The sequence below is a fragment of the Schistocerca gregaria genome, chromosome 3 (genome assembly GCF_023897955.1).
Source record: "Schistocerca gregaria isolate iqSchGreg1 chromosome 3, iqSchGreg1.2, whole genome shotgun sequence".
Taxonomy (NCBI): Eukaryota; Metazoa; Arthropoda; class Insecta; order Orthoptera; family Acrididae; genus Schistocerca; species Schistocerca gregaria.
This window is the reverse complement of record NC_064922.1, coordinates 233,416,802-233,439,868: the sequence shown is the minus strand read 5'-3', so window position 1 is coordinate 233,439,868 and position 23,067 is coordinate 233,416,802. Positions and strand designations below refer to the sequence as shown.

Sequence of the window (23,067 nt, the reverse complement as noted above, 5' to 3'; positions counted from 1 at the left end):
TTATATTTGAGAACCTTCGTCATAGCATTTGTCCAGGAGATGCAAGAAGCCAAACTTCAAAATTTTTTCAAACACCTATATTTTTGGCCGATTTTACCTACAATTTTCTGGCTCAATATGGCTCGTAAAATTATTTTCATTATTATCCTTAAGAGAACGCATGAAGTTGAACAAGATGGCCAAATTTGGTTTCTTTACAAAAACTATTGCCCAAGACATTACAGCTCAAAGGCACCAAAAATTCACACAGGCTCTGCGTGTGTCATAATCCATCTATAAGTATTCAGCACAGGATGGGTTGGGCAGCACAGGCCGCTCCGGATCCGAGGGACAGGCATTTAGCGCAGGTAGCTGGATAGTTAAAGAGATGTTACTATTAAGTGAGTGAACATTTTATTAGGACAATTGAAGTGCTGTGCACATAGCCAATGTGGAATCTTGTTTTGTACGCTCATGACACACAAATAACCATTTTTTAATATCTTTATATGTGCACTGCCTGAAATTATTAAAGCAATATGTTTAAGTGTAAGGAAAGGAACTAATAAATAATTAACATGTATTTATAGTGAAGTTGTTCTTTTATGAGCATTTATTAAAATACATATGTATGAAAAATGTCAGTTTTTTCATTTGTATAAATTACATTTATGTACTTGAATATAAAACATATTAATTTCCCATAATGTACAATAAATCACATGACAGTCTCATACATTCAACAGTCATCATCAGATCACAAATAATTTAAACATTCTTATCAAAACTTTAAAGACTTTAAATGAATAATACAATACATAAAATCGACATTTAATGTCTTACAGTATGAAAGCTGTATGGCACTGAAAAAATGGCTATGACTAAGGAACACTCATTCTATACTAGTTTTGAGTAACAAATGTCACATAACTTGCTAAATAAAAACCAACATATTCGGTGTGATATTCAAAACAATAGTAAGTCCCAAATCATCTGCCTCATATAAAATTATCAGTACTTCATATATAGCCCTTGATAACAGTAGACAACTCCCTGATGTAGACAATAAAACATTTTTTATATATTGAAAGAGAAATATGTCTCTGTGCTGAATATATACATGAAATATTTAAGTTTTGCACATGGAAAAAGTGAAAAGGTGACTTTAGGCCTTGAGATGCACATGAATACAAGTAATAATAGCCAGAATAACTGCCTGACTACATCAATACATCTCATTATTTAAAATATGTTAAAGAGGTCTCTGATATTTTCTTGTGATTCTTAAGGTGAGAGCAGAGGAAAATGGTATTCAATGGAAAACATATTTGGTACTTATGAAAACAGTAATCAGCCGAGGACGTTGTTTTCATTGAGGAACATCAAAATTCTTTTTCTACTCTGCACAACCACAAAATCATGCTAGTCTGGAGAATACGCCACAGTTATCTCTTAATCGTTTGACTGTTATAAATAAGAAAACTAACTTGATGGAAACTATGCCATTTATAATGTTTTGAATTAGATATACACATCTCTTTAATGGTAGCTGGCAGATGTTTCTCTCACACAGCTGTTACTATTTGTTTATGGAAGTGGGAAATTTAAATTCAGCTTTTACTACAAACATAACAAGAACCCATGAACTAAAACTTTGTTTCCCAAAAAATTAGTATGGATAGATAACTCAAAACCCATTTGAAGTGCTACTTGCATGTTTTGTAACAATGTAATTATAATAACGGAAAAACAGCTACAGTCATCTTTCCTATCAATATTTTCGTCTTCCTCAGTGACTGATTACATTTAAAAGAAGTTTCTGCTGTGGCAAAGAACTACTTTTATTATTGATCAAGTGGGATAGGCAACTGAATGCTTATGATGGAGCACAGGCCAGCACTTACCTCAGAGTCTTAAATGGTGGCAAGCACAGATGAAGAATGGATATGTCAGCTAAGTTACTGAACTGCCATTATCATTCAGAACTGTTAAGGATAGTCAGAAGACAAGTTCTGATAACTGTTAGTAACTCTGAGGAAAAGCTAAAACCTAAGCCCTCCATTCTGTTTCTGTTATTTCAGTCACAGCTGCAAAACAATAAATGTGATGGTGATTGGTTTTGGCCATTAGGCTATTTTAATGTTGACACAGTGATTTGACACTCACAATATGTTAAACAGTAACCAACCAGTCAAAATTTGATTATGGTCACCTAACCATTGAAACTAGTGATGATCACCTGTATCATTTTGCAACTGTGACTGAAATAAATGATTCATTATAATTCAGTAATATTTGCTGTATCCCTTGAAACAACATTTCTGCTCTTATAAAATGCTGAGGGTGGTTATTGGTCTATCGTTGTAATACTTTTGACACTGACTTGATGTTTGAATTAATACAAAAAGTTCAGCCAATCAGTTATTAAGGAGAGTCATCTGAACCTCTGCATCATATTACTTACAAACTGATAACTGTGGAGCAAAATCTCTGCTATACTTCTCTCCTGGATGATCTTCACCCTAGCACCTCGTAAGAAGGCCATTTATCTGGGTGTCTCACACACAGTTTTGCAATAAAATAATCATGTGAGAAAGACAAAGTCTGAGTTGCAGATTCAGCACACAAAGGAATGAATTAATTTCTGATCCAGATCTTCTGGCGTCACAGAATTATCTTCAAATGACAGATTGGCTCACATGGAAAGGTTCTGATGTGTTTAGGAAATAAAATATTTTCCTTTATAAGTGAAAACTACATGAAGACCAGGTTCGAACCTAGACAGGGAGCAGATTATCTGACAGACTGATACTTCTCTGTGGGTTGATTGGTAATGTATTTAGCTGATTTAGGATTACACAGTATTCATCTGTTAAAGGCCACTGTAAACAATAAAACTTGTCTGTCAAATTCACTGTTTGGTTTCTCCGAACGAATGCACAACACAGCAAACAATTTGGTGTCACTTTTTAAGCAGTGTCATGCTGTATGTATTGTGTCATGAAATATTTTGACACCGTTGGGCAACATACAAGATGCAATGTAAGATTCACACTTTAAGTCCCTGAAATCTCTTCCAGTTGATAGATATCTCTCAGTTACAGACAATAGCAATTGACTATTGTTCAACAAATACATGCATCAGCAGTCGAAACTGTTTGTCAAATGGGCCATAATCAAACTTTCTCTCAAATATGTCAAATGAAGCACAAATTTGACAAACACACCAAACGAAACAGCAGAGTGGCAAATAATGTGAAACTTGACAAAATTTTTAATCATCTATGTGGGCCATTAAGAAAATGTAACCCTTACTTTTTTTCTGTAAAACTTTGCTCAATTCTATATTGAATAAATTTAGGAAAAAAATCACTTGCAAAGTATTAGCACAGATTAAAAAATCAAAGAAAAGTTGACAGAAAGTCTACTGTTTGGAGCCATGGGTCCCTTCATCTATCAAAAAATATAATTGATTAGAGGAAACTCTACAATCCAGTCCAACAAACTAGTTTCCTTCTGATCCTATTCTGTTGTCTTTATCCCAGGTATCAGGCTTAATTTCGTATTTAAGTGTTGAATAGTTCTGTTTTCCCTCTTACTGAATGAGGAAAAATGCTGGTTATGAAAACTATTATTGTTGTTAATCTTCTTGTGTGTCCACCTACTGTCACACAGTAAAAAGAAGATTCTGCTATCTTCATTAAATCCTGTGCTATGTAGTGCCTTATTTGATTAAGTCATAAGGCATTCATTGAATTAAGATCAGTGATTTTAATGCTGCTACTATTGTGTCAGCACCAGATTTCGTCCTCTCTATTCTCCCATCAATATAATGATGTATTTTTCCATCTCTGTAACTGAGTGATCAGTGCAGCTGGCTGCCATGCAGGAGGGCCCAAGTTTTAATCCCGTCCAAGTTGCAGATTTTTATCTGCTCAGGGCCTGAGTGTTGTGTTATCATCATCATCAACATGCAAATCACCAATGTGGCATCAAATAAAAAGACCTGCACTAGGCAGCCAAACAACCCCAGGCTGGGTCTCCCGGCCAATAATGCCATATGATCACTTCATTTTAATGATGTATCCATTATCTATCACCAACTATCTCTTTCTAATGACCTTGTCATTGAAAGAACATTAAATCTAAACCCATTTCCTTCTTCTCATTTCAACATCTAAGGATGTGCAAGGATTTCTCTCTGATATGTTAACAATCAGGAATCTGAAATCAGATTATCAGCTAATATAAGGAGCCTACAAGGATCACAGCAAATGCCACGCTCAGTACAAAGGTAGTATCTATTGGGTTATAGGAAACTGAAAAAAATATCTGTAGTTTTATGTTATTTTTTGAGGCATTCATGAATTATGACTGATTTATATACTGTATATATATATTCAGCACAATGAGGAATTAACTTTTGTTGTCAGATTTTTAATGTTCTCCATTAACAGTAAAGGTCAACAAACTTACACAGTAAGTACATAACATATTCACCAAATCAACATTCAGCTATGAGCTTCATGTTGGATTTGATGATTATTACTTCTTTGAATTAATACTTTATACACCCCTTCAAAATACGGTACAGATTTACATAGGAGCAGTTCATGAAATCTGACATATATACATGTACAATGAGCACCGGTCATATGTTGATGTCTTATCACAAAACATTTCATGAATTAATAGAAAACTTTTATTGTAAACTATCTTATATGTAATCTGAGCAAAGCTAAACTCAAGTAGTGGATATCACATGGTACAGAAATATGGCATTTCAAATTTATCTTTAAAATTTTTGTATAACAATGACCATTTAAAAATCAAACAGACATTAAAGCTTTCATTTTGTATATGATTGCCTGTCAAATATTTAAATGGCTTTAGAAGGAGACTCTTAAATAGTGGAATGACTTTTCAGTATTGCTTTTGAATGTCATGTTGATCACAAATTTGAAATATACCTAAAAAGTAACCCCAGTCATCACCTGTAACAAAAGAGAATAAATATCTATCAATCAGCTTTTCTCGACTTTATTTAAATCTAATTATTACTAAAGAAACCATATTAGTTAAGTGTTCATCTGTGTAATGACATAATCATGCAATGCAACAGAGTAACATTATAGGAGCCAAAGAGTGAATTGTAGAGTAGTCATGTAGATGTAGATACAACTTTTGGTCAATGAATATCATATTGAATTCACTGTCTCATCATCAAATTAACTGGTGCAAATTGCAGCTGCTAAAATAGTGAGACATGTTAACAAAACACAGAACCAAAGCACAATCCTATCCTCTACAATATGTGTATGCTACAATATGTAACATCTCACCCATTTTGACCCAAATGTATGTTTCGGCTATCATATTTCCAATTTTTAATGTCATCATCATCTTACTTACAAAGGTTAGACATGTGCCTGTACCATCCCCACATCATTTCCTTGGGCAACCTGTATCTATCCATCCCCTCAGGTTGTAATCCAGGATTTTCTAGGGGGCGTCTTATTTTTCATTCAAGTCACACTTTTTTTCTCCGGTGTCTATTCAGTTACTTCCTCATTAGCAGCAAGCACTTTCCCCTCATATGAAACATTTTCATTCTTTATTAAATCTCTTCTCGTGTAGCTTTCACTCACTTCATAAATCTCATGACTACTGTTTGTATTTTGCTGTCATTTTTCTTTTAATTTATCCAACTTTCACTTCCATAAAACAGTATCACCACATTTCTATACAACTTAAATTTTTGCATCTGTATCAAGTCTTGTAATTAAGTGTTCTGTTTGTAGTTCTACATATTACTTGAAATTTGTGCAGTTTCTCATCAAATCATAGCTCATGATTCACTCAGATATTTAAAATGTGATAACTGTTCAATTACTTTGTTGTTAATTACTATTTTCAACTGGGCCTTTGCTTCCGAGTGTAAAGAAATAGTTTGCATTACAGACTCCTGGACCTGCCTATTTGGAGGATAGTTTACTTTAGTGATACGGCAATCTTTGCTGTACCCTTACTTACACAGTAATTCTCATTCACAAAATAAAATACCTGGTAATAAATTCAAAATTGGGAGCAGACTAGCGTAATGTGAAAAAAGTAAATTTATATAATCAATGAAAGGAGTACAGGTAACAAATCACTGTATAGTTAAGGCACTGAAACATGAACAAGACTGAGAATGTTCTACATCTACATCAACATCAACATTTATACTCCGCAAGCCACCCAACGGTGTGTGGCGGAGGGCACTTTATGTGCCACTGTCATTACCTCCCTTTCCTGTTCCAGTCACATATGGTTTGAGGGAAGAACGACTGCTGGAAAGCCTCCATGCGCACTCGAATCTCTCTAATTTTACATTCGTGATCTCCTCGGGAGGTATAAGTAGGGGAAGCAATATATTCGATACCTCATCCAGAAACGCACCCTCTCGACAACAAGCTGCACCGCGATGCAGAGCGCCTTTCTTGCAGAGTCTGCCACTTGAGTTTGCTAAACATCTCCCTAATGCTATCAAGCTTACCAAATAACCCTGTGAAGAAACGTGCCTCTCTTTTTTGGATCTTCTCTATCTCCTCCGTCAACCCGACCTGGTCCGGATCCCATACTGATGAGCAATACTCAAGTATAGGTCGAACAAGTGTTTTGTAAGCCACCTCCTCTGTTGATGGACGACATTTTCTAAGGACTCTCCCAATGAATCTCAACCTGGTACCCACCTTACCAACAATTAATTTTATATGATCATTCCACTTCAAATCGTTCTGCATGCATACTCTCAGATATTTTACAGAACTAACTGCTACCAGTGTTTCTTCCGCTATCATATAATCATACAATAAAGGATCCTTCTTTCTATGTATTCGCAATACATTACATTTCTCTATGTTAAGGGTCAGTTGCCACTCCCTGCACCAAGTGCCTATCCGCTGCAGATCTTCCTGCATTTCACTGCAATTTTCTAATGCTGCAACTTCTCTGTATACGAGGTGCATTCAAGTTCTAAGGCCTCCGATTATTTTTCTCCGGACTGGAAAGAGATAGAAACATGTGCATTGTTTTAAAATGAGGCTGCGTTCATTGTCAATACGTCCCAGAGATGGCAGCACCGTACGGCAGATGGAATTTTACCGCCAGCGGTGAGAATGAGAACTGTTTTAAATACTTAAAATGGCGACATTTTCCTTACTTGAACAGCGCGCAATCATTCGTTTTCTGAATTTGCGTGGTGTGGAACCAATTGAAATTCATCGACAGTTGAAGGAGACGTGGTGATGGAGTTATGGATGTGTTGAAAGTGTGTTCGTGGGTGAGACAGTTTAATGAAGGCAGAGCATCATGTGACAACAAACCGAAACAACCTTGGGCTCGCACAAGCCGGTCTGACGACATGATCGAGAAAGTGGAGAGAATTGTTTTGGGGGATCGCCGAATGACTGTTGAACAGATCGCCTCCAGAATTGGCATTTCTGTGGGTTCTGTGAACACAATCCTGCAGGACGACCTGAAAATGCGGAAAGTGTCATCCAGTTGGGTGCCACGATTGCTAATGGGCGACCACATGGCTGCCCGTGTGACATGTTGCCAAGCAATGTTGACGTGCAACGACAGCATGAATGGGACTTTCTTTTCGTCGGTTGTGACAATGGATGAGACGTGGATGCCATTTTTCAATCCAGAAAGAAAGTGCCAGTCAGCTCAATGAAAGCACACAGATTCACCACCACCATAAACATTTTGGGTAACCGCCAGTGCTGAAAAAATGATGGTGTCCATGTTCTGGAACAGCGAGGACGTAATCGTTACCCATTGCGTTCCAAAGGGCACTACGGTAACAGGTGCATTCTACGAAAATGTTTTGAAGAACAAATTCCTTCCTGCACTGCAACAAAAACGTCCGGGAAGGGCTGTGCGTGTGCTGTTTCACCAAGACAACGCACCCGCACATTGAGCTAACGTTACGCAACAGTTTATTCGTAATAAGAACTTTGAAGCGATTCCTCAAGCTCCCTACTCACCTGCCCTGGCTCCTAGTGACTTTTGGCTTTTTCCAACAATGAAAGACACTCTCCGTGGCCGCACATTCACCTGCCGTGCTGCTATTGCCTCAGCGATTTTCCAGTGGTCAAAACAGACTCCTAAAGAAGCCTTCGCTGCTGCCATGGAATCATGGCGTCAGCGTTGTGAAAAATGTGTATGTCTGCAGGGCGATTACCTCGAGAAGTAACGACAGTTTCATCGATTTCGGATGAGTAGTTAATTAGAAAAAAAATCAGAGGCCTTAGAACTTGAATGCACCTCATACTACAGCATCATCCGAGAAAAGCCGCATGGAACTTCCGACACTATCTGCTAGGTCATTTATATATATTGTGAAAAGTAATGGTCCCATAACACTCCCCTGTGGCACACCAGAGGTTACTTTAATGTCTGTAGATGTCTCTCCATTGAGAACAACATGCTGTGTTCTGTTTGCTAAAAACTCTTCAATCCAGCCACACAGCTGGTCTGATATTCCATAGGCTCTTACTTTGTTTATCAGGTGACAGTGCGGAAAGGTATCGAACGCCTTCCGGAAGTCAAGGAAAGTGGCATCTTCCTGGGAGCCTGTATCTAATATTTTCTGGGTTTCATGAACAAATAAAGCGAGTTGGGTCTCACACGATCGCTGTTTCTGGAATCCATGTCGATTCCTACAGAGTAGATTCTGGGTTTCCAGAAACGACATGATACTCGAGCAAAAAACATGTTCTAAAATTCTACAACAGATTGACATCAGAGATATAGGTCTATAGTTTTGAGCTTCTGCTCGATGACCCTTCTTGAAGACTGGGACTACCTGTGCTCTTTTCCAATCATTTGGAACCTTCGGTTCCTCTAGAGACTTGCAGTACACGGCTGTTAGAAGGGGGGGGGGGGGGGGGGGGGGGGGGGCAAGACTAAAATTTATGTGAAATGTATTCCAGATTTTCTCTCAGTTGTTCTGCCATTAATGCTGCTGAGTCGGGAGGTCGGTAAAAGGAGCCAATTATTAACCTAGATCGGTTGTTGAGTGTAACCTCCACCCATAATAATTCACAGGAACTATCCACTTCTATTTCACCACAGGATAAACTACTACCAACAGCGACAAACACGCCACCACCGGTTGCATGCAATCTGTCCTTTCTAAGCACCATCTGTGCCTTTGTTAAAATTTTGGCAGAATTTATCTCTGGCTTAAGCCAGCTTTCTGTACCTATAACGATTTCAGCTTCGGTGCTTTCTATCAGTGCTTGAAGTCCCGGTACTTTACCGATGCAGCTTCAACAGTTTACAATTACAATACCGAATGCTGCTTGGTCCCCGCATGTCCTGACTTTGCCCCGCACCCTTTGAGGCTGTTGCCCTTTCTGTACTTGCCCGAGGCCATCTAACCTAAAAAACCGCCCAGTCCACGCCACAAAACCCCTGCTACCCGTGTAGCCGCCTGCTGTGTGTAGTGGACTCCTGACCTATCCAGCGGAACCCGAAACCCCACCACCCTATGGCGCAAGTTGGGGAATCTACCTGGTCGCAGAACCATCTCAGCCTCTGATTCAGACCCACCACTCGGCTCTGTACCAAAGGTCCGCAGTCAGTCCTGTCGACGATGCTGCAGATGGTGAGCTGTGTTTTCATCCGGCTAGCGAGACTGGCAGTCTTCACCAAATCAGATAGTCGCCAGAAGCCAGAGAGGATTTCCTCTGATCCATAGTGACACACATCACTGGTGCCGACATGTGCGACCACCTGCAGATGGGTGCACTCTGTACCCTTCATGGCATCCGGAAGGACCCTTTCCACATCAGGAATGCACATGGAGTGCACATTGGTTTTCTTCCCCTCTCTTGCTGCCATATCCCCAAGGGGCCCCATTATGTGCCTGACATTGGAGCTCCCAACTACCAGTAAACCCACCCTCTGCGACCACCCGGATCTTGCAGGCTGAGGGGCAACCCCTGGAACAGGACATGCAGCCATGTCCGGCCGAAGATCAGTATCAGCCGGAGACAGAGCCTGAAACCGGTTCGTCAGACAAACTGGAGAGGCCTTCCATTCAGCCCTCCGGAATATCTTTCGCCCCCTGCCACACCATGAGATGACCTCCCACTCTACCATAGGTGAGGGGTCAGCCTCAATGTGAGCAATATCCCAGGCAGCCACAGCCATAGTCCGATCGGAGGATGTATGGGACAAGCTGGCCGTCCCCGACAAACCCCCATCCGGACCCCCACAGTGATGCCCATTGGCAACAGCTTCAAGCTGCATGACCGAAGCCAACACTGCCTGAAGCTGGGAGCAAAGGGATGCGAACTCAGCCCGCATCCGAACACAACAGTCACAATCCCTATCCATGCTAAAAACTGTTGTGCAAAGAACGTCTGAACTAATCTACAGAGCACAAACAATTCAACACAAAATTTAAACAGTTATTAAAATACAAGGTTGCCTAGTAAATGCAGTAATGCTGCTGCTTGCACACTGCTGACACACTGCTCGGCAGCAGAAGGAGACTATGCGATTTTACACTATTCAGGTACTAAAGTGTGATGCTACAACTCTCAAATACTATAATACGCCCGAAATTTATGAATTAAACAATGCAAGTACCCAAAAACACACAAAGAAATTAAGAATTAAACTATGTAACAATTAAGTAAGCTAGGAGTATACGACTTGCTGCTGGCAGCTGCTTATCCAACGGTGGCAGGGAGCTTTTGCATGATTCCTTCTTCAGAGCTATAGAACACACTATCACACATGTACCTACACACATACCATATCCTGGATGACTACGTTTTGCCAGCTCTGCTGCTCAACTGGAATGAGTGTTTGTGTCAAGTGAAGTGGGTGGGAGGAAACAGAAAGTGGATAGTGGGTGCAGGGTTTGGGACAAATGGCTGGTGGCTGGAAGGAAGAGGCCGCAGAAGCAGAAGATAGGAATGTGCATCAGTGAAATCATTCTAATTGCAGGCAGTGAACATACATTGTTCCTGTAAATAAATAAGGTATGGGAAGTTCTGGCAGAATGTAAATAATAATAAAAATAATAATAATAATAATAATAATAATAATAATAAAGTGTTGAGTCAATGATAGGCACACAAGAAAGAATACACACTTGCTAGTTTCTGGACAAATTCTTTTTTTACACACACACACACACACACACACACACACACACACAATTCTGGCATTCCTGCACTGTGTATTCAGTGTGTGTTGGTGCATGTGAGCACAAAATTTTCATTCTTTTACACATGACTGTCAACAACTTAATGCTTCTATTATTGGAAGATTTGTCACTTTCATGTCTAAATTATTTGCTCATGTAAATATTAATTTATACTAGCTTTTTATTTTACTGTTAACAATGATCTGAAAAATATTTGGAGTATTCTTCTTTCATATCAATTATTTGCAGTTCAGAATAATAATTTTAGAGACATTGAAAAGTAAGCACACTCTTTGAAATTACACAAGCATTTTTCAACTTTCAGATGGAGAACTTTTGTAACTATTCTCACAGACACCTGTGATGTAAAATTCGATAGTATGCTCTTCTTCACCTGAACATATGTTATGTATAGTGCACTGTTACAAATAACTTTAACCTCACTGCTGATTATGATCTGTGCTCATATGCTTGTGTAAATTCTCCTTAAGCAAATCATGAAAAAGGCTATGTCACACATTATAGTCACTGACAGTTTACCTGTGCAGTCGACCCGTTGCAGGCTCAATAGTTGTGATACTAGACTTTGGATCAGGAGACAGTGAGCTCCAAAAAGTTGCAGCACAAGGTTCTATTTGCAAATTCCCACAGAGTAGTGCATCAGGTCGTCTCTGCATTGTGTCGACACACTTGTCCAAAATTTTATAGAATCTGTAAAGCACAACAGCACAGTATTAAGAAAAAAGTAAACATTCACAACTGTGGCAGCAAAAATTATTTCAGAATCAATAGCTTATATACTGGGTGCTGGGCTGGAATGTGTACACATACTGAACTGTAGTATATATTAAACACTCCAGTATGCATCATTAACAATAATATGGAAAAAAAATACATCACTATTCACTACACGGAGCAGGTGTTATGTCACAGGTAGGCACAATGAAAAAGACTGCTAAAATATTAAGCTATCGACCAAAGTCCTTCCAAAATAGAAAACACACACACACACACACACACACACACACACACACACACACACACACACACACACAACACATTCACAACTGACACGCTCATGGCCACTGTCTCGAGACACTGGAGTCAGTCATACTCCAGCACCTGGATACATTGGCCATCAGTGACTGAGTAGGTTGTGAATGTGTGTTTGTGTTTTCAATTTCATAAGAAGGATTTTGTCCGAGAGCTTAATATCCTTTGACATTGTGCCTGTCTGTGACTCAACACTTCCTCTATGTGGTGAGCAGCAATCTATCCTTTCCATATTATTGTTATTCCATCCAGAACTTTCCATTATTTGATTTTGTATACAATATTAGTTCTCTCAGCAACAATGTTTTACAAATTTCCTTCCAGTAACATTGCTTTCAGCTACTTTGTATTTCCCATTGTTTTAATTCCTAAGCAACTTAAACAGTTAATTCCCATCCACATCCTTTAAATAGCTTCACTTTCTTTTTTGTCATTAACTTGAGGAAATTATTTACTTTCGCATGACCCGCTGCCTTTGTCTGATATTTCTTATCTCAAATTACTTTCTAGTTTATGTTTCACTTCTCTTCTAGTTAAGCAACCTCTCTGGTTTCCTGTAATGGTACCTCTTATTACACTTCACTACAATGCACTTCATAGTGGCTTGTGGGGTACAAGTATCTTTAAACTTATAGCACTACACGCACTGACTTAGAGAATATTACCTTAATTCATTCTACTGCAGATAATTTTCTCTTGAGGAATTCCAAACCAGAAACCCAAATTCAGACATAATAAGCCACCATTTTTAAACTTCTTGTGGTAGGGATGAGCTATTACGAAAACTACTTATTCCAAATGTCCTCATGCCACTGACATGAGGAAAACTAACATTTAACCTGGAATCTTAAATTTTAGTTAAAACACTAAGAGATTATTCAAAAGTTTGCTTATAGATATTGTGACTGCCAGTACCTTTACATTGGTATTTAAATATGCTAATCAGTGGACTGTAAAAAATGATTTACTAAGATTACAACTCATGTGAAAAGTAATAAGGTTTATCTTACCTCAGCCATAGACTAATGTAGAATGTGATGATGATAAGTGGATGAACTCAACAATGCCATCTACAAACTACTGAACTTCTCATTTTGAAACATGAAAATAACTGCAGGGAGTTGAAGGGGAGTCTTGGGCAGGGAACAGCAGGTTGTGTTTGTAGGAATTTAAAGCAAAAACTCACTTTGTAGTAAGCGAATCGATCCATTCCCTCAGATCAAGTCCAAATCGACGAGCATTGGTTACACTTCTTCTCTGCAGACTGGCCCTTTCTTCAGAGCTCAAGGTCAGATGTTTGTCCCACTCAGAGCCTTCATCAACACTAAATATTTGAGGAGGCCCATTATGAATAAACCTGGAAAATACCACAACTCAGAAACTTTCAGTATATGAATTCTTTGGCACTCATCATCTAAAACCTCTGTATGTCCTTCTATGAAACTGTCAACTACAAACAAATGCAGCAAGGCCAAATAACATAACATGTCATTTGTAGATTATAATTATGTTATCAGCATCTGTTACTACACAATTAAAGCTATCTTAAGTTAAGCACAAAATTAAAATGTCCTGTTCACTAACTTTTCTATTTTTTAAAATTTATTTTTTAACAAACTGTCCAGATATCCCACTTAAGTGATTTGAAGTGTAGTGGCCCCACCCAACTTCACTATGGTAATTGAATAGTTGGTGTAACATAACTGTGAAGTGATCAGCAAGTGGAGAGTGGACTGTGTTTGTCATAGACAGAATCTAGATATGGCTTGGATTAGACTTTGCTTTTTAATACAGATATAAGTTAGCTTGCACTGTTTCTGATGAGAACCCTGTGTTTGTCTCATTGTAAATAAACCAGGGCAAATCCATGCTAGGATGCTGCTGTCATATGTAGAAAACAGATTTGAGGGCACCTAGCATTTACACAGTGGAACTTCCCATTCTCAATTAACTCATCATCAACAACAACAGACGTCAGTTTTGTTGGATAATAATCCTTGTTTCTTATGAACAAACGACAGGTATTAGAGCACTTTTTTTTTATTACAAGCCAAGTGAGGTTAAAAGAAATAAAACACACAAAACTTAAAGGTAATTTAAGAATTACTCAGACATGGTGTTTAAACAAATTTTACACTGAATTGGAAGTCGATAAACACAACTCTGATGCAATGATAACACAGATGTGCCTGGGAGACAGATTAAAATATGAGACAAAAAAAAAAAGATGAAAAATTACTTCACAGGTGTACAGCTGGACCTCTGTGTGCAACAAGCAAAAGATTTTAGCAAATGATCATGGTAACTTCATCTGGCCACTGCTGAACTGTTCATCATGTATGCCATTAGCAACGGAAGACACACTTTACAAGATTTGTCCCAATAATTACATCATGAGCCCAGACAACATACAAACCTTTAAAATGATTCCACCTTTTGCCAGTGTTACCTAAAACAGAAGGAAAATCCATTGAAAATTTGTAACACAAAAACTGATACAGCATAAGTGCAACTACTGTCACCCAACAGCCCTCTCCCCTCCCCCCTGGAGATGACCATAAGCCAAAGAGCAAGTCTCTATTAATATTCTTGTTAGTTTGATGTCTTTTCCTCTGAGTAACACTCACTCCACCACAGCCTAATGGTTGGCTTCTTGTGGGGTATTACCTTAGATGTGCATCTATACTCAACAAGCCACCCTTCACAACATGATTCATGCTCTTTCCTGTTCCAATTGTGAGTGGTTAATGGGAAGAACAACTATCGGTTAGTTTAACAGCACAGCCCTTTGTGATGCAAATGTCTATCTTGTAGAATCTTCCGCTGAAGTTCGATGAACATTTCCATGATGTTCTCCCACCAACAAAATGAACCTATGAGTTCTACTCATAATTCACTATTTCCTCGGATAAACCTGCCTACTGAGGGTCCCAGACTGATGAGAAATACTAAAAAAATCAGTGGAATGAGAGTTTTGTAAGCTACCTTGTTCATGAGAATAAAGGCTCTTCCAACAAATCTGTCTGACATTTTTATGTGGTCAATCACACTTTCGACCATTCTGATGGTTACTCCCAGATATGTTTTGATTGTTTTTGAATTCAGTGATTGACTGCCAATAATATAATCGAACAATAATGAATCTTTCTGCCATATTATGCTCAGTATGTTACATTTGTTTATGTTGAAGGTGAATCGTCAGGCCCTGCACCAAGTATCTACCCTCGATACACCGAACATTTACTGTCTCCACACATTCTTGCTTTTCACTGCACTTTCCTGGAGTTCCACAGCTTTCCTATATAAAACAGAACCAGCCACAAAAAGCTTCACAGAGCTTCTGTGAACACATCACAGTTCTGTATCAGTCCCTTGTGGTACTCTCAGCCTGATCATTTCACTCAATTAAGAACAACAGGTCCAGTTTTATCTGCTGGAAAGTCCTGAACCCACTCACAAAGTTTGTCCAGTATACTGTAAGCTTGTATGTTGCCTCACTAGGTGACAGTTCAAAGCTGTACTGAATGACTTCCAGAAGCCAAGGAGCATGGTATAAACCTGTCCACTGTTATCTACTGTCCTCCAGATTTCACGGAGGAGCAGAGCAAGTTGAGTTTCACAGTCCATTATTATTCTCATACAGGAAGTTTTCATTTTACAACAACAACATAATATAGACCTGTAATTATGTGCACCTGTTTGAAACACTCTTCAAAACAAAATGACACATGCCTTTTTTCAATCACTTGCAACCCTTCATTGCTCCAGAGATCTACATTAAACTACTACTTTCGCATAATAGGTATAGAATAATAAAGGTATCTCACCAGTTTCAGTTTCCTTTTCTCTGCTGGATAATTTTAGTCTATTTTTTATTTTGTAGACACTTATCTCAGTACCTCATTCAGGGATTTTTTGCAAGACTGAAAAGAACCATATTACAATTTTCGGCAGTGAAACAATTTTTAAAGCCTAATTCAGTGGTTCAACTTTTGTGGTTGGAAGGAGAGCCAACACCGTGTTACTAGAGGAGGCCAAAAGGCACACGATTTAGATCACGCAGGCTGGCGTGAGGTCTGGAACAGGACAAGGAAATTAGAATTTAGAAACAATGCACATAAATGGTGGAATACTTAACTTTAATCCATTAATGATGAACGTCGCTCTTGACGGTACATAGTTTACAATATCAATAGTAACTGATAATGGCACCTTGCTAGGTCGTAGCAAATGACATAGTTGAAGGCTATGCTAAACTATCTTCTCGGCAAATGAGAACGTAAGTAGGCAGTGAACCATTGCTAGCAAAGTCGGCTGTACCACTGGGGCGAGTGCTAGGAAGTCTCTCTAGACCTGCTGTGTGGCGGCGCTCGGTCTGCAATCACTTATAGTAGCGACACGCTGGTCCGACGTATACTACCGGACCGCGGCCGATTTAAAGGCTACCACCTAGCAAGTGTGGTGCCTGGCGGTGACACCACATCAACCTTCTCTTTGTCATTTTCGGTTTCAATGCCAGCATTATTACTGAGTGACTGTATATATGATTGGATACATTTTCTGACTTTACAAAAGACTACTGTGGAATTTTTAAATTTTGCTTTTGAATTCACTGAACACTTAATAATTTGTTCTCCTTACTCTTATTTTGGTTTTGTTTAGCTTTTCCTGTATATCTGTGATGAAGCTCGCTTTGCTTTCACAGCAATTCTGTAAAACAACTATTGAGCCAGAGATCACCTTTATCATCCCTCATCTCTAATCCCTCACAACCTTGGTAGGTGCATATATTTCTATACCATACCGAAAAATTTGTACTTTTGAATTTTATCCTTTTTCATGCACATCTCTGTCCCCTGAAAAGAAAAGGTTGGTGCTAACTAGAAATGTAACCTAAAAAGTGTATCCTGCTACACTTGCCAAGCAAAAATAACTATCTTATGGTCACCAATTCCCTTCTCTATGCTAACTGACTCAAAAAGTTCAGGTCTGTTAGTTACTAGGAGATTCCCTTCAAGAGTCAGTTCTCTAACTAACTGCTCAAAGTAATTTCTTGAACTGATATTCAGGACAATTTCACATGAATCTCTGTGACTGGCACAAGTTTTAATCATGTTAATCTCCCCCTCTATTGCTGCCACGTTGAAAACTCCACCTGTTACGATAATATGATAATGAAATTTACAAGCAATATTCTAAAGATTTTCTCACAAGCATTCTGCCCCTACAGCTTATGAAGCACTTGATTTATAAAAGTATCTTATTACCAAGTTTGAATCTTGATCCAGACAGTTTTGAATTTGAGATCTTTAATAAACTGACAAGATATTATTGAATACTTAATGCTAATAAATATGTTGCCATCACTGATGTGCATTCTATCCTTCCAATGTGGATTTCACTGCTGGCTACAACCAGTTTCCTCTCTTAATACTAAGTGAGCAAGATAAATGTGAGGTTATTCCTGGGAGTTTACCATGGTTGTTCCCACCCTCACCCCCCCCCCCCCCCCCCTCCAGTTAACTGTACCACACTATCAATCCTCTGGATAAGTTGCTCCAATATAAGAAAATCTGCATGTGCACAACACCCATGAGTGGCTACTTTTTCTGTCTTGCATGCCTGACTCATTGAAAGGACCCTATAATTTCCATCTGATTCTGGAGGTCAAGAACTCTACATAAAAGGCCGTCACAGAACCATCTGCGCCTCTGGTTTAAGCCACCGCCTACCAGCAAACCAGAGTGCCATGACTTGTCCTGGGTACAATCATGACCTGTGCTTCCCCCATGTCTGTGGGATTAGCTGTTTTCATGAATTCAGTCAACCACCTCAAAAAACAGGGAATGTCTCCTGAAACCAGATGAGGAACATCTCTTGTGCTGATATGAACTACGATTTGCAATAAGTTGCACCCAATGCGTTTAATAGTGCTGGCAAAGCCTCCTTCACATCTTGGACAAGACCTCCTGGTAAACATACTGAGTACCCACTGTCTTGTAAACATACTGAGTACACACTGGCCTTCTTTTGGCCAACCTACCAATTATTAAATGAGGGGTTCCATTCCCCCCAAAACACTGGAGCTCTCAATGATTAACATATTTACTCTCTATCCAACAAACAGTACATCCAGCATATTATATTCAATCATCTTTCAGGTGTGCATCTTGGACAGTACTCTTTCTTCTTTTGATATTTTAGCTGATAACCTTAGTACCATCTTCAAACTGAGTCACTGGTGGAAATGAAACCATGTGACACAATACACAATATTCTGACAATGACAGTGTTCTACGATCCAATGACTTAAAACCAACTCATTTTATTTATCATAGTTCTTTCCTATGGTTCTCTCTCCACATGGCTGTGTACACAGGGTCACTTTTGAGCTATTATTTGTGCAATGCTACTCAAATTTCTCATTAATCTGCCTCGTACACAAACTGTCATTCTGGTTGCAGGTGTGAACACTAACATTTATTCCTAGCAAGTTTATTTACAGGTGCAAGTATTTCTGACCAACTTTTGTCATCTACACCTGCATAGAGTACCAGGGCCTTGGCCAAAGAGGTTCTAAAGCTTGAAGTCTGCATAGCATTGAACATCATTTTGCTTTATCACAGGGGACTTTAAAGGTTCTTCTGAACTATCAAATCTTTTGCTCCTCGGCATATGGCCACCACTCATGCTCCACATATGCTGATCAACCCAGCAATTTATACACTCCTGTGGAGATGTACATGTGGACTGAGTTCCATAAGCTGATGACTAACATATATCAGAAGTCAGTTCACTTCTAACTGTCATCATCATCATATCATACACAGTTTCTTGCTATTGGCAGTGTCTGCTCGGAACACAAGACCCTCCATCTTCTTTGGTTTTCCCACCACCAGTCTGTCACTACTCTGGCCACGACTTCTCTCTTCTGAACACCTTCTTCCACTGCTTACACACTTGTTTCTTGGACCTACCTTTGTCTCTTGCCTTCTATCTTCATATTGTGCATCTTCTTAGGTACCCTCTTTTCATTTACTCTTTCCTTGGGCCCATACCATTCTCATATTTTCCCCCTCAATTTTCTCTTGTAGAGCAGAGTGGATTCAGTGAGAAAGTTCAGTGGTGTGTATATCTGGCCTCCATGTGTTCTGGCAATGCAGGTGAGGTGACAGTTAAGATAATGCCACAATTGTTTCTGAAGTGATGTTTACTTGCTTCATTACATTTTTTATTTACATGAACGTTGTGTGTGACTACTCTTCATGTAACTCTTTCACATTTATATTAATGATGCTATAGTATGTCACAAAATCCTTACAGAATATGAGCATGTTTTGCAATTCACAAATAAATGGTAGTTACCTACACTCTTTATTGTAGATAATCTCTTAGCCTGTTGAGCTGGAGCAGACTTGATTAGAATTCTTTTCAAAGGTTTGAGGGACTTGATATTCATTCTATCCTCTTTTAACAAAAATGGGAATGGCTGTTATTCAATACTACCTTCTTCTCACCAAACAACAGTAAACTGAATGTAACATGGTGGTATCCTGTTACTAGTCTTTGTTCTATTGGAAGGCAGGAGAGCTTGCCACTACAACCCTTTCTTCCAGGAGTGGTAGTTCTCCAAGTTTTGCAGGAGAGCTTCTGTGAAGTTTGGAAGGTAGGAGACAAGATACTGGCAGAATTAAAGCTGTGGGAATGGGTTGTGAGTCGTGCTTAGGTAGCTCAGTTGGTAGAGCACCTGCCGACAAAAGGCAAAGGTCAAGAGTTTGAGTCTTGGTCTGGCACACAGTTTTAATCTGTCAGAAAGTTTCACAACCCTTCTGTTTGGTTAAAAGCAGATACTCCCTCCCCCTGGTGGTCCACACATGCTATTGGGAGTATTAGGTAAGTTATCATTGGGTTTCATGGGATTCCTATGAGAAGTGGTTGTTACAAAAGTCAAGCCAACTAACCCTGCCCACCTAAGCAAGCCTCATTCAACCAATGACTGTTCTGCCTCAATAGTGATGCATTCCAGCATTCCACAGCAGTGTAGTATGCCTTGTGTTCAATATTATTATTATTATTAATGTTATTTTTTATTATTATTACTATTATTTAAAGGTATGATTATCCTAACAAACCGGGCAGTTAAGGTAAGATCCCATTCTACATGGCACACAATTTTCCATCATCACACATAGGGGTGGTTGCTGAGGCATGGGCGCAATATAGTAGCACAGATGACTGGTATGACTGGTGCCATTAACCAGCGCCTTGGTTGGTAATCCAGGTTTGTCAAGACTAGCTGAGTTCCTGAGGTGCACGTCATAATGCAAGACCCACAAGAAAGCTGTGGTGTATTGCATATCACAGAGATAACAACCTTTACCCCCCTAAAATACTGTCTTTGATTTACTCACCCTGCTTGCTGCTGACTCACTGGCACGCCTGATACAAATTCTAGCGGCATAACAACAAATTCTGTTTGGACTAATGGAGAATCCTTGTGTAACAGCTTCACTTTCCATGCACCTGGAAGTAGTGGGTCTCGAAGTGTTGGTTTCACTGAACCAGTCTGCAAAATACAATAATACAAAATTTATGAATAGAAATTAACAATAAACACTTTTTTTGGATAAACAATAAGCTACATCTTTTACATTACAGTGGTTGTAGTATCAAAATGATGGTTGATTAACATCATTTCACATGTTAATAAAGTAAAGCTTCCTTGACCCAAATGATGTGAACATCAGAGTGCTTTAATAGCCATGATCCTATTGGAGATGGTATGTTCTTGCTTTTCTCCAACCTTTGGTTTGGCTTGCCCAGTCAATTCTACAGGAACTTGCAGTTTAATGACAATTTCCAATTATGTTTCGCCTACTATTCATTTGAAATACTATTAAGTGCCACTTATATAAACAAACAGAGCTTAGAATTGTTGGGAGTCATTCTGTTGTAGAAACAGAGCTGTTGAAACCCAATTTGACATTCAAGCCATAAATGACAAAAGTCAAAGTGGCAAATTAAAAAATAAATGTGGAATACCTGTACCTGTACCAGACATTTTTCCAGTATTTCAATTTATACTACACCTCTCATTAAAATTAGTTAATTTGTCTCTCAGTTAAAGAAAACTTCATATGCTTAATAACAACAATCCTCAGTGTTTTCACTATATTTACCACTTTGTAACTATACAATGAAATGTAATTGTTACTGGAGACATTAAGGAAGAATTATGGGCCAATTTCACAGTTGTTTCTTCCCCTTCCAGTCTCAAATTTTTTGAGATAATGAGTTAAAGTCTTCAGTTTTGTCAATTTCCTCTTTTCAAGAGGACTTGGGTTCCATTTGAAGGACAGAAAAAGAGTTACAATGCATTTTTTGAAATTTAGCTCTGTACGAATCACCAACTTCTGGGTTTACAGCAAACTATAAAGTGTGACGAGTGTCAGCCAGTAGTGTGACAACTGAACTGACAAACCCACAACTAGATTCATACTCTGAAAAAACACTGTTACGAGCATGGCAGAGGGTTCTTCTCATTGTACCATTTACTATGACTTCTTCCTGTTCCATTCCATATAATGCAAGAGACTGAGATTGTTTAAACACTTCCATGTGCATTGCAATTAGTCTAGTCTTGTAGTACATTCCTAATTAATCATTTAAGGATGGTTCTTAAAACTAGCTATGAAGGGTTTCTTAAGGTAGTCTGTGTTTATCTTCAAGTGCCTACCAGTTAAATTTCTTCAGTATCTCTGTGACACACTGCCATGGGTCAAACTAACTGTGACCATTCACATTTCTCTGGATACGTTCAGTATCTTCTGTTAGTCCTATTTGGTACAGTTCCCCCACACTTGAGCAACATTCTAAGACAGGCTATGCAATTATTTTTCTGTAATCAATCTCCTTTGTAGACTGCTCGTGTTCCTCTTGTATTCTACCAATGAACTGAAGTCTTTCACCTGCTTTACCTATTACTGACCCTGTATGATCATTCCATTTGATATCCCTACAAATTGTTATGTCCAGGTATTTGTAGAAGTCGACTGATCCCTACAGTGCCTTGTTGATACTGTACTCGTATTAATTTTATCATTTTGTGAAGCACACAATTTTACTGTACATTTCTGGACATTTCAAGTTGCCAATATTTGCACCATTTGAAATCTGGTCAAGATCCAACAGGAATATTTATACAGCTGTTTCCAAACAGTCTTCATTACAGATATCCATATCATCTACACAACTGTGAGAGATACAGCTGCCCTGGCTGAACAGTAAGCAAGTATGGATCCTAAAATTTGTACACTTCTGATATCGTGGCACATTAATTGTTGCAGTAGTCCACTTTAAAGGGTTAACTTTCCAATACCAGATACACACACCAAAATTTTTGGTGATTTTGGCTGTGTGGCATTAGATGGCAGTCAAAGGCAGGTTCCTGTACCTATCTTTTCATCTCCTAATGGTGGAGACATCCTCAGATGCTATAGAGATTAGATTAGATGTATATGAGAATGTAGGCTTTCTCGGCGAATCTTGAAGATACATTCTTCTCGGGTTGACAGCCGAGTCAATGCGTTGTTCTCCAGCAACGTTTCAGCAAGTTTCTTACTTGCCATCTTCAGGCGAAGTGTCGGGTTCACGTCTCATCCGGGTCTTTATAGCCGCTGGACCACGGGCATCTCTGCATCCTTGGCGCGGGTCTGGCCAATGAGACGCCAGGACCCGGCGCCCGCGGCTCCCCCCCACCACGCGCCGCCGCGACAATTCCGCTCGCGCCTGGACCTGGCGCCCGCGGCTCCCCCCCCACCACG

General features: G+C 39.1%; 1 protein-coding gene across 1 annotated transcript in view; it reads right to left on the bottom strand.

The window, feature by feature from the left end:
• Positions 1-560: 560 nt before the first annotated feature.
• LOC126353799 (xylosyltransferase oxt) overlaps positions 561-23,067 on the bottom strand; it is an 86,581-nt gene continuing 64,074 nt past the window's right edge. The window contains exons 13-16 of the mRNA XM_050002895.1: positions 20,656-20,810; positions 13,431-13,601; positions 11,732-11,902; positions 561-4,973 (exon numbers count right to left, since the gene is read on the bottom strand). Of these exons, the coding sequence (XP_049858852.1) occupies positions 4,970-4,973; positions 11,732-11,902; positions 13,431-13,601; positions 20,656-20,810 (501 nt within the window). The 3' untranslated portion in view covers positions 561-4,969. The remainder of the gene's footprint in view (positions 4,974-11,731; positions 11,903-13,430; positions 13,602-20,655; positions 20,811-23,067) is intronic.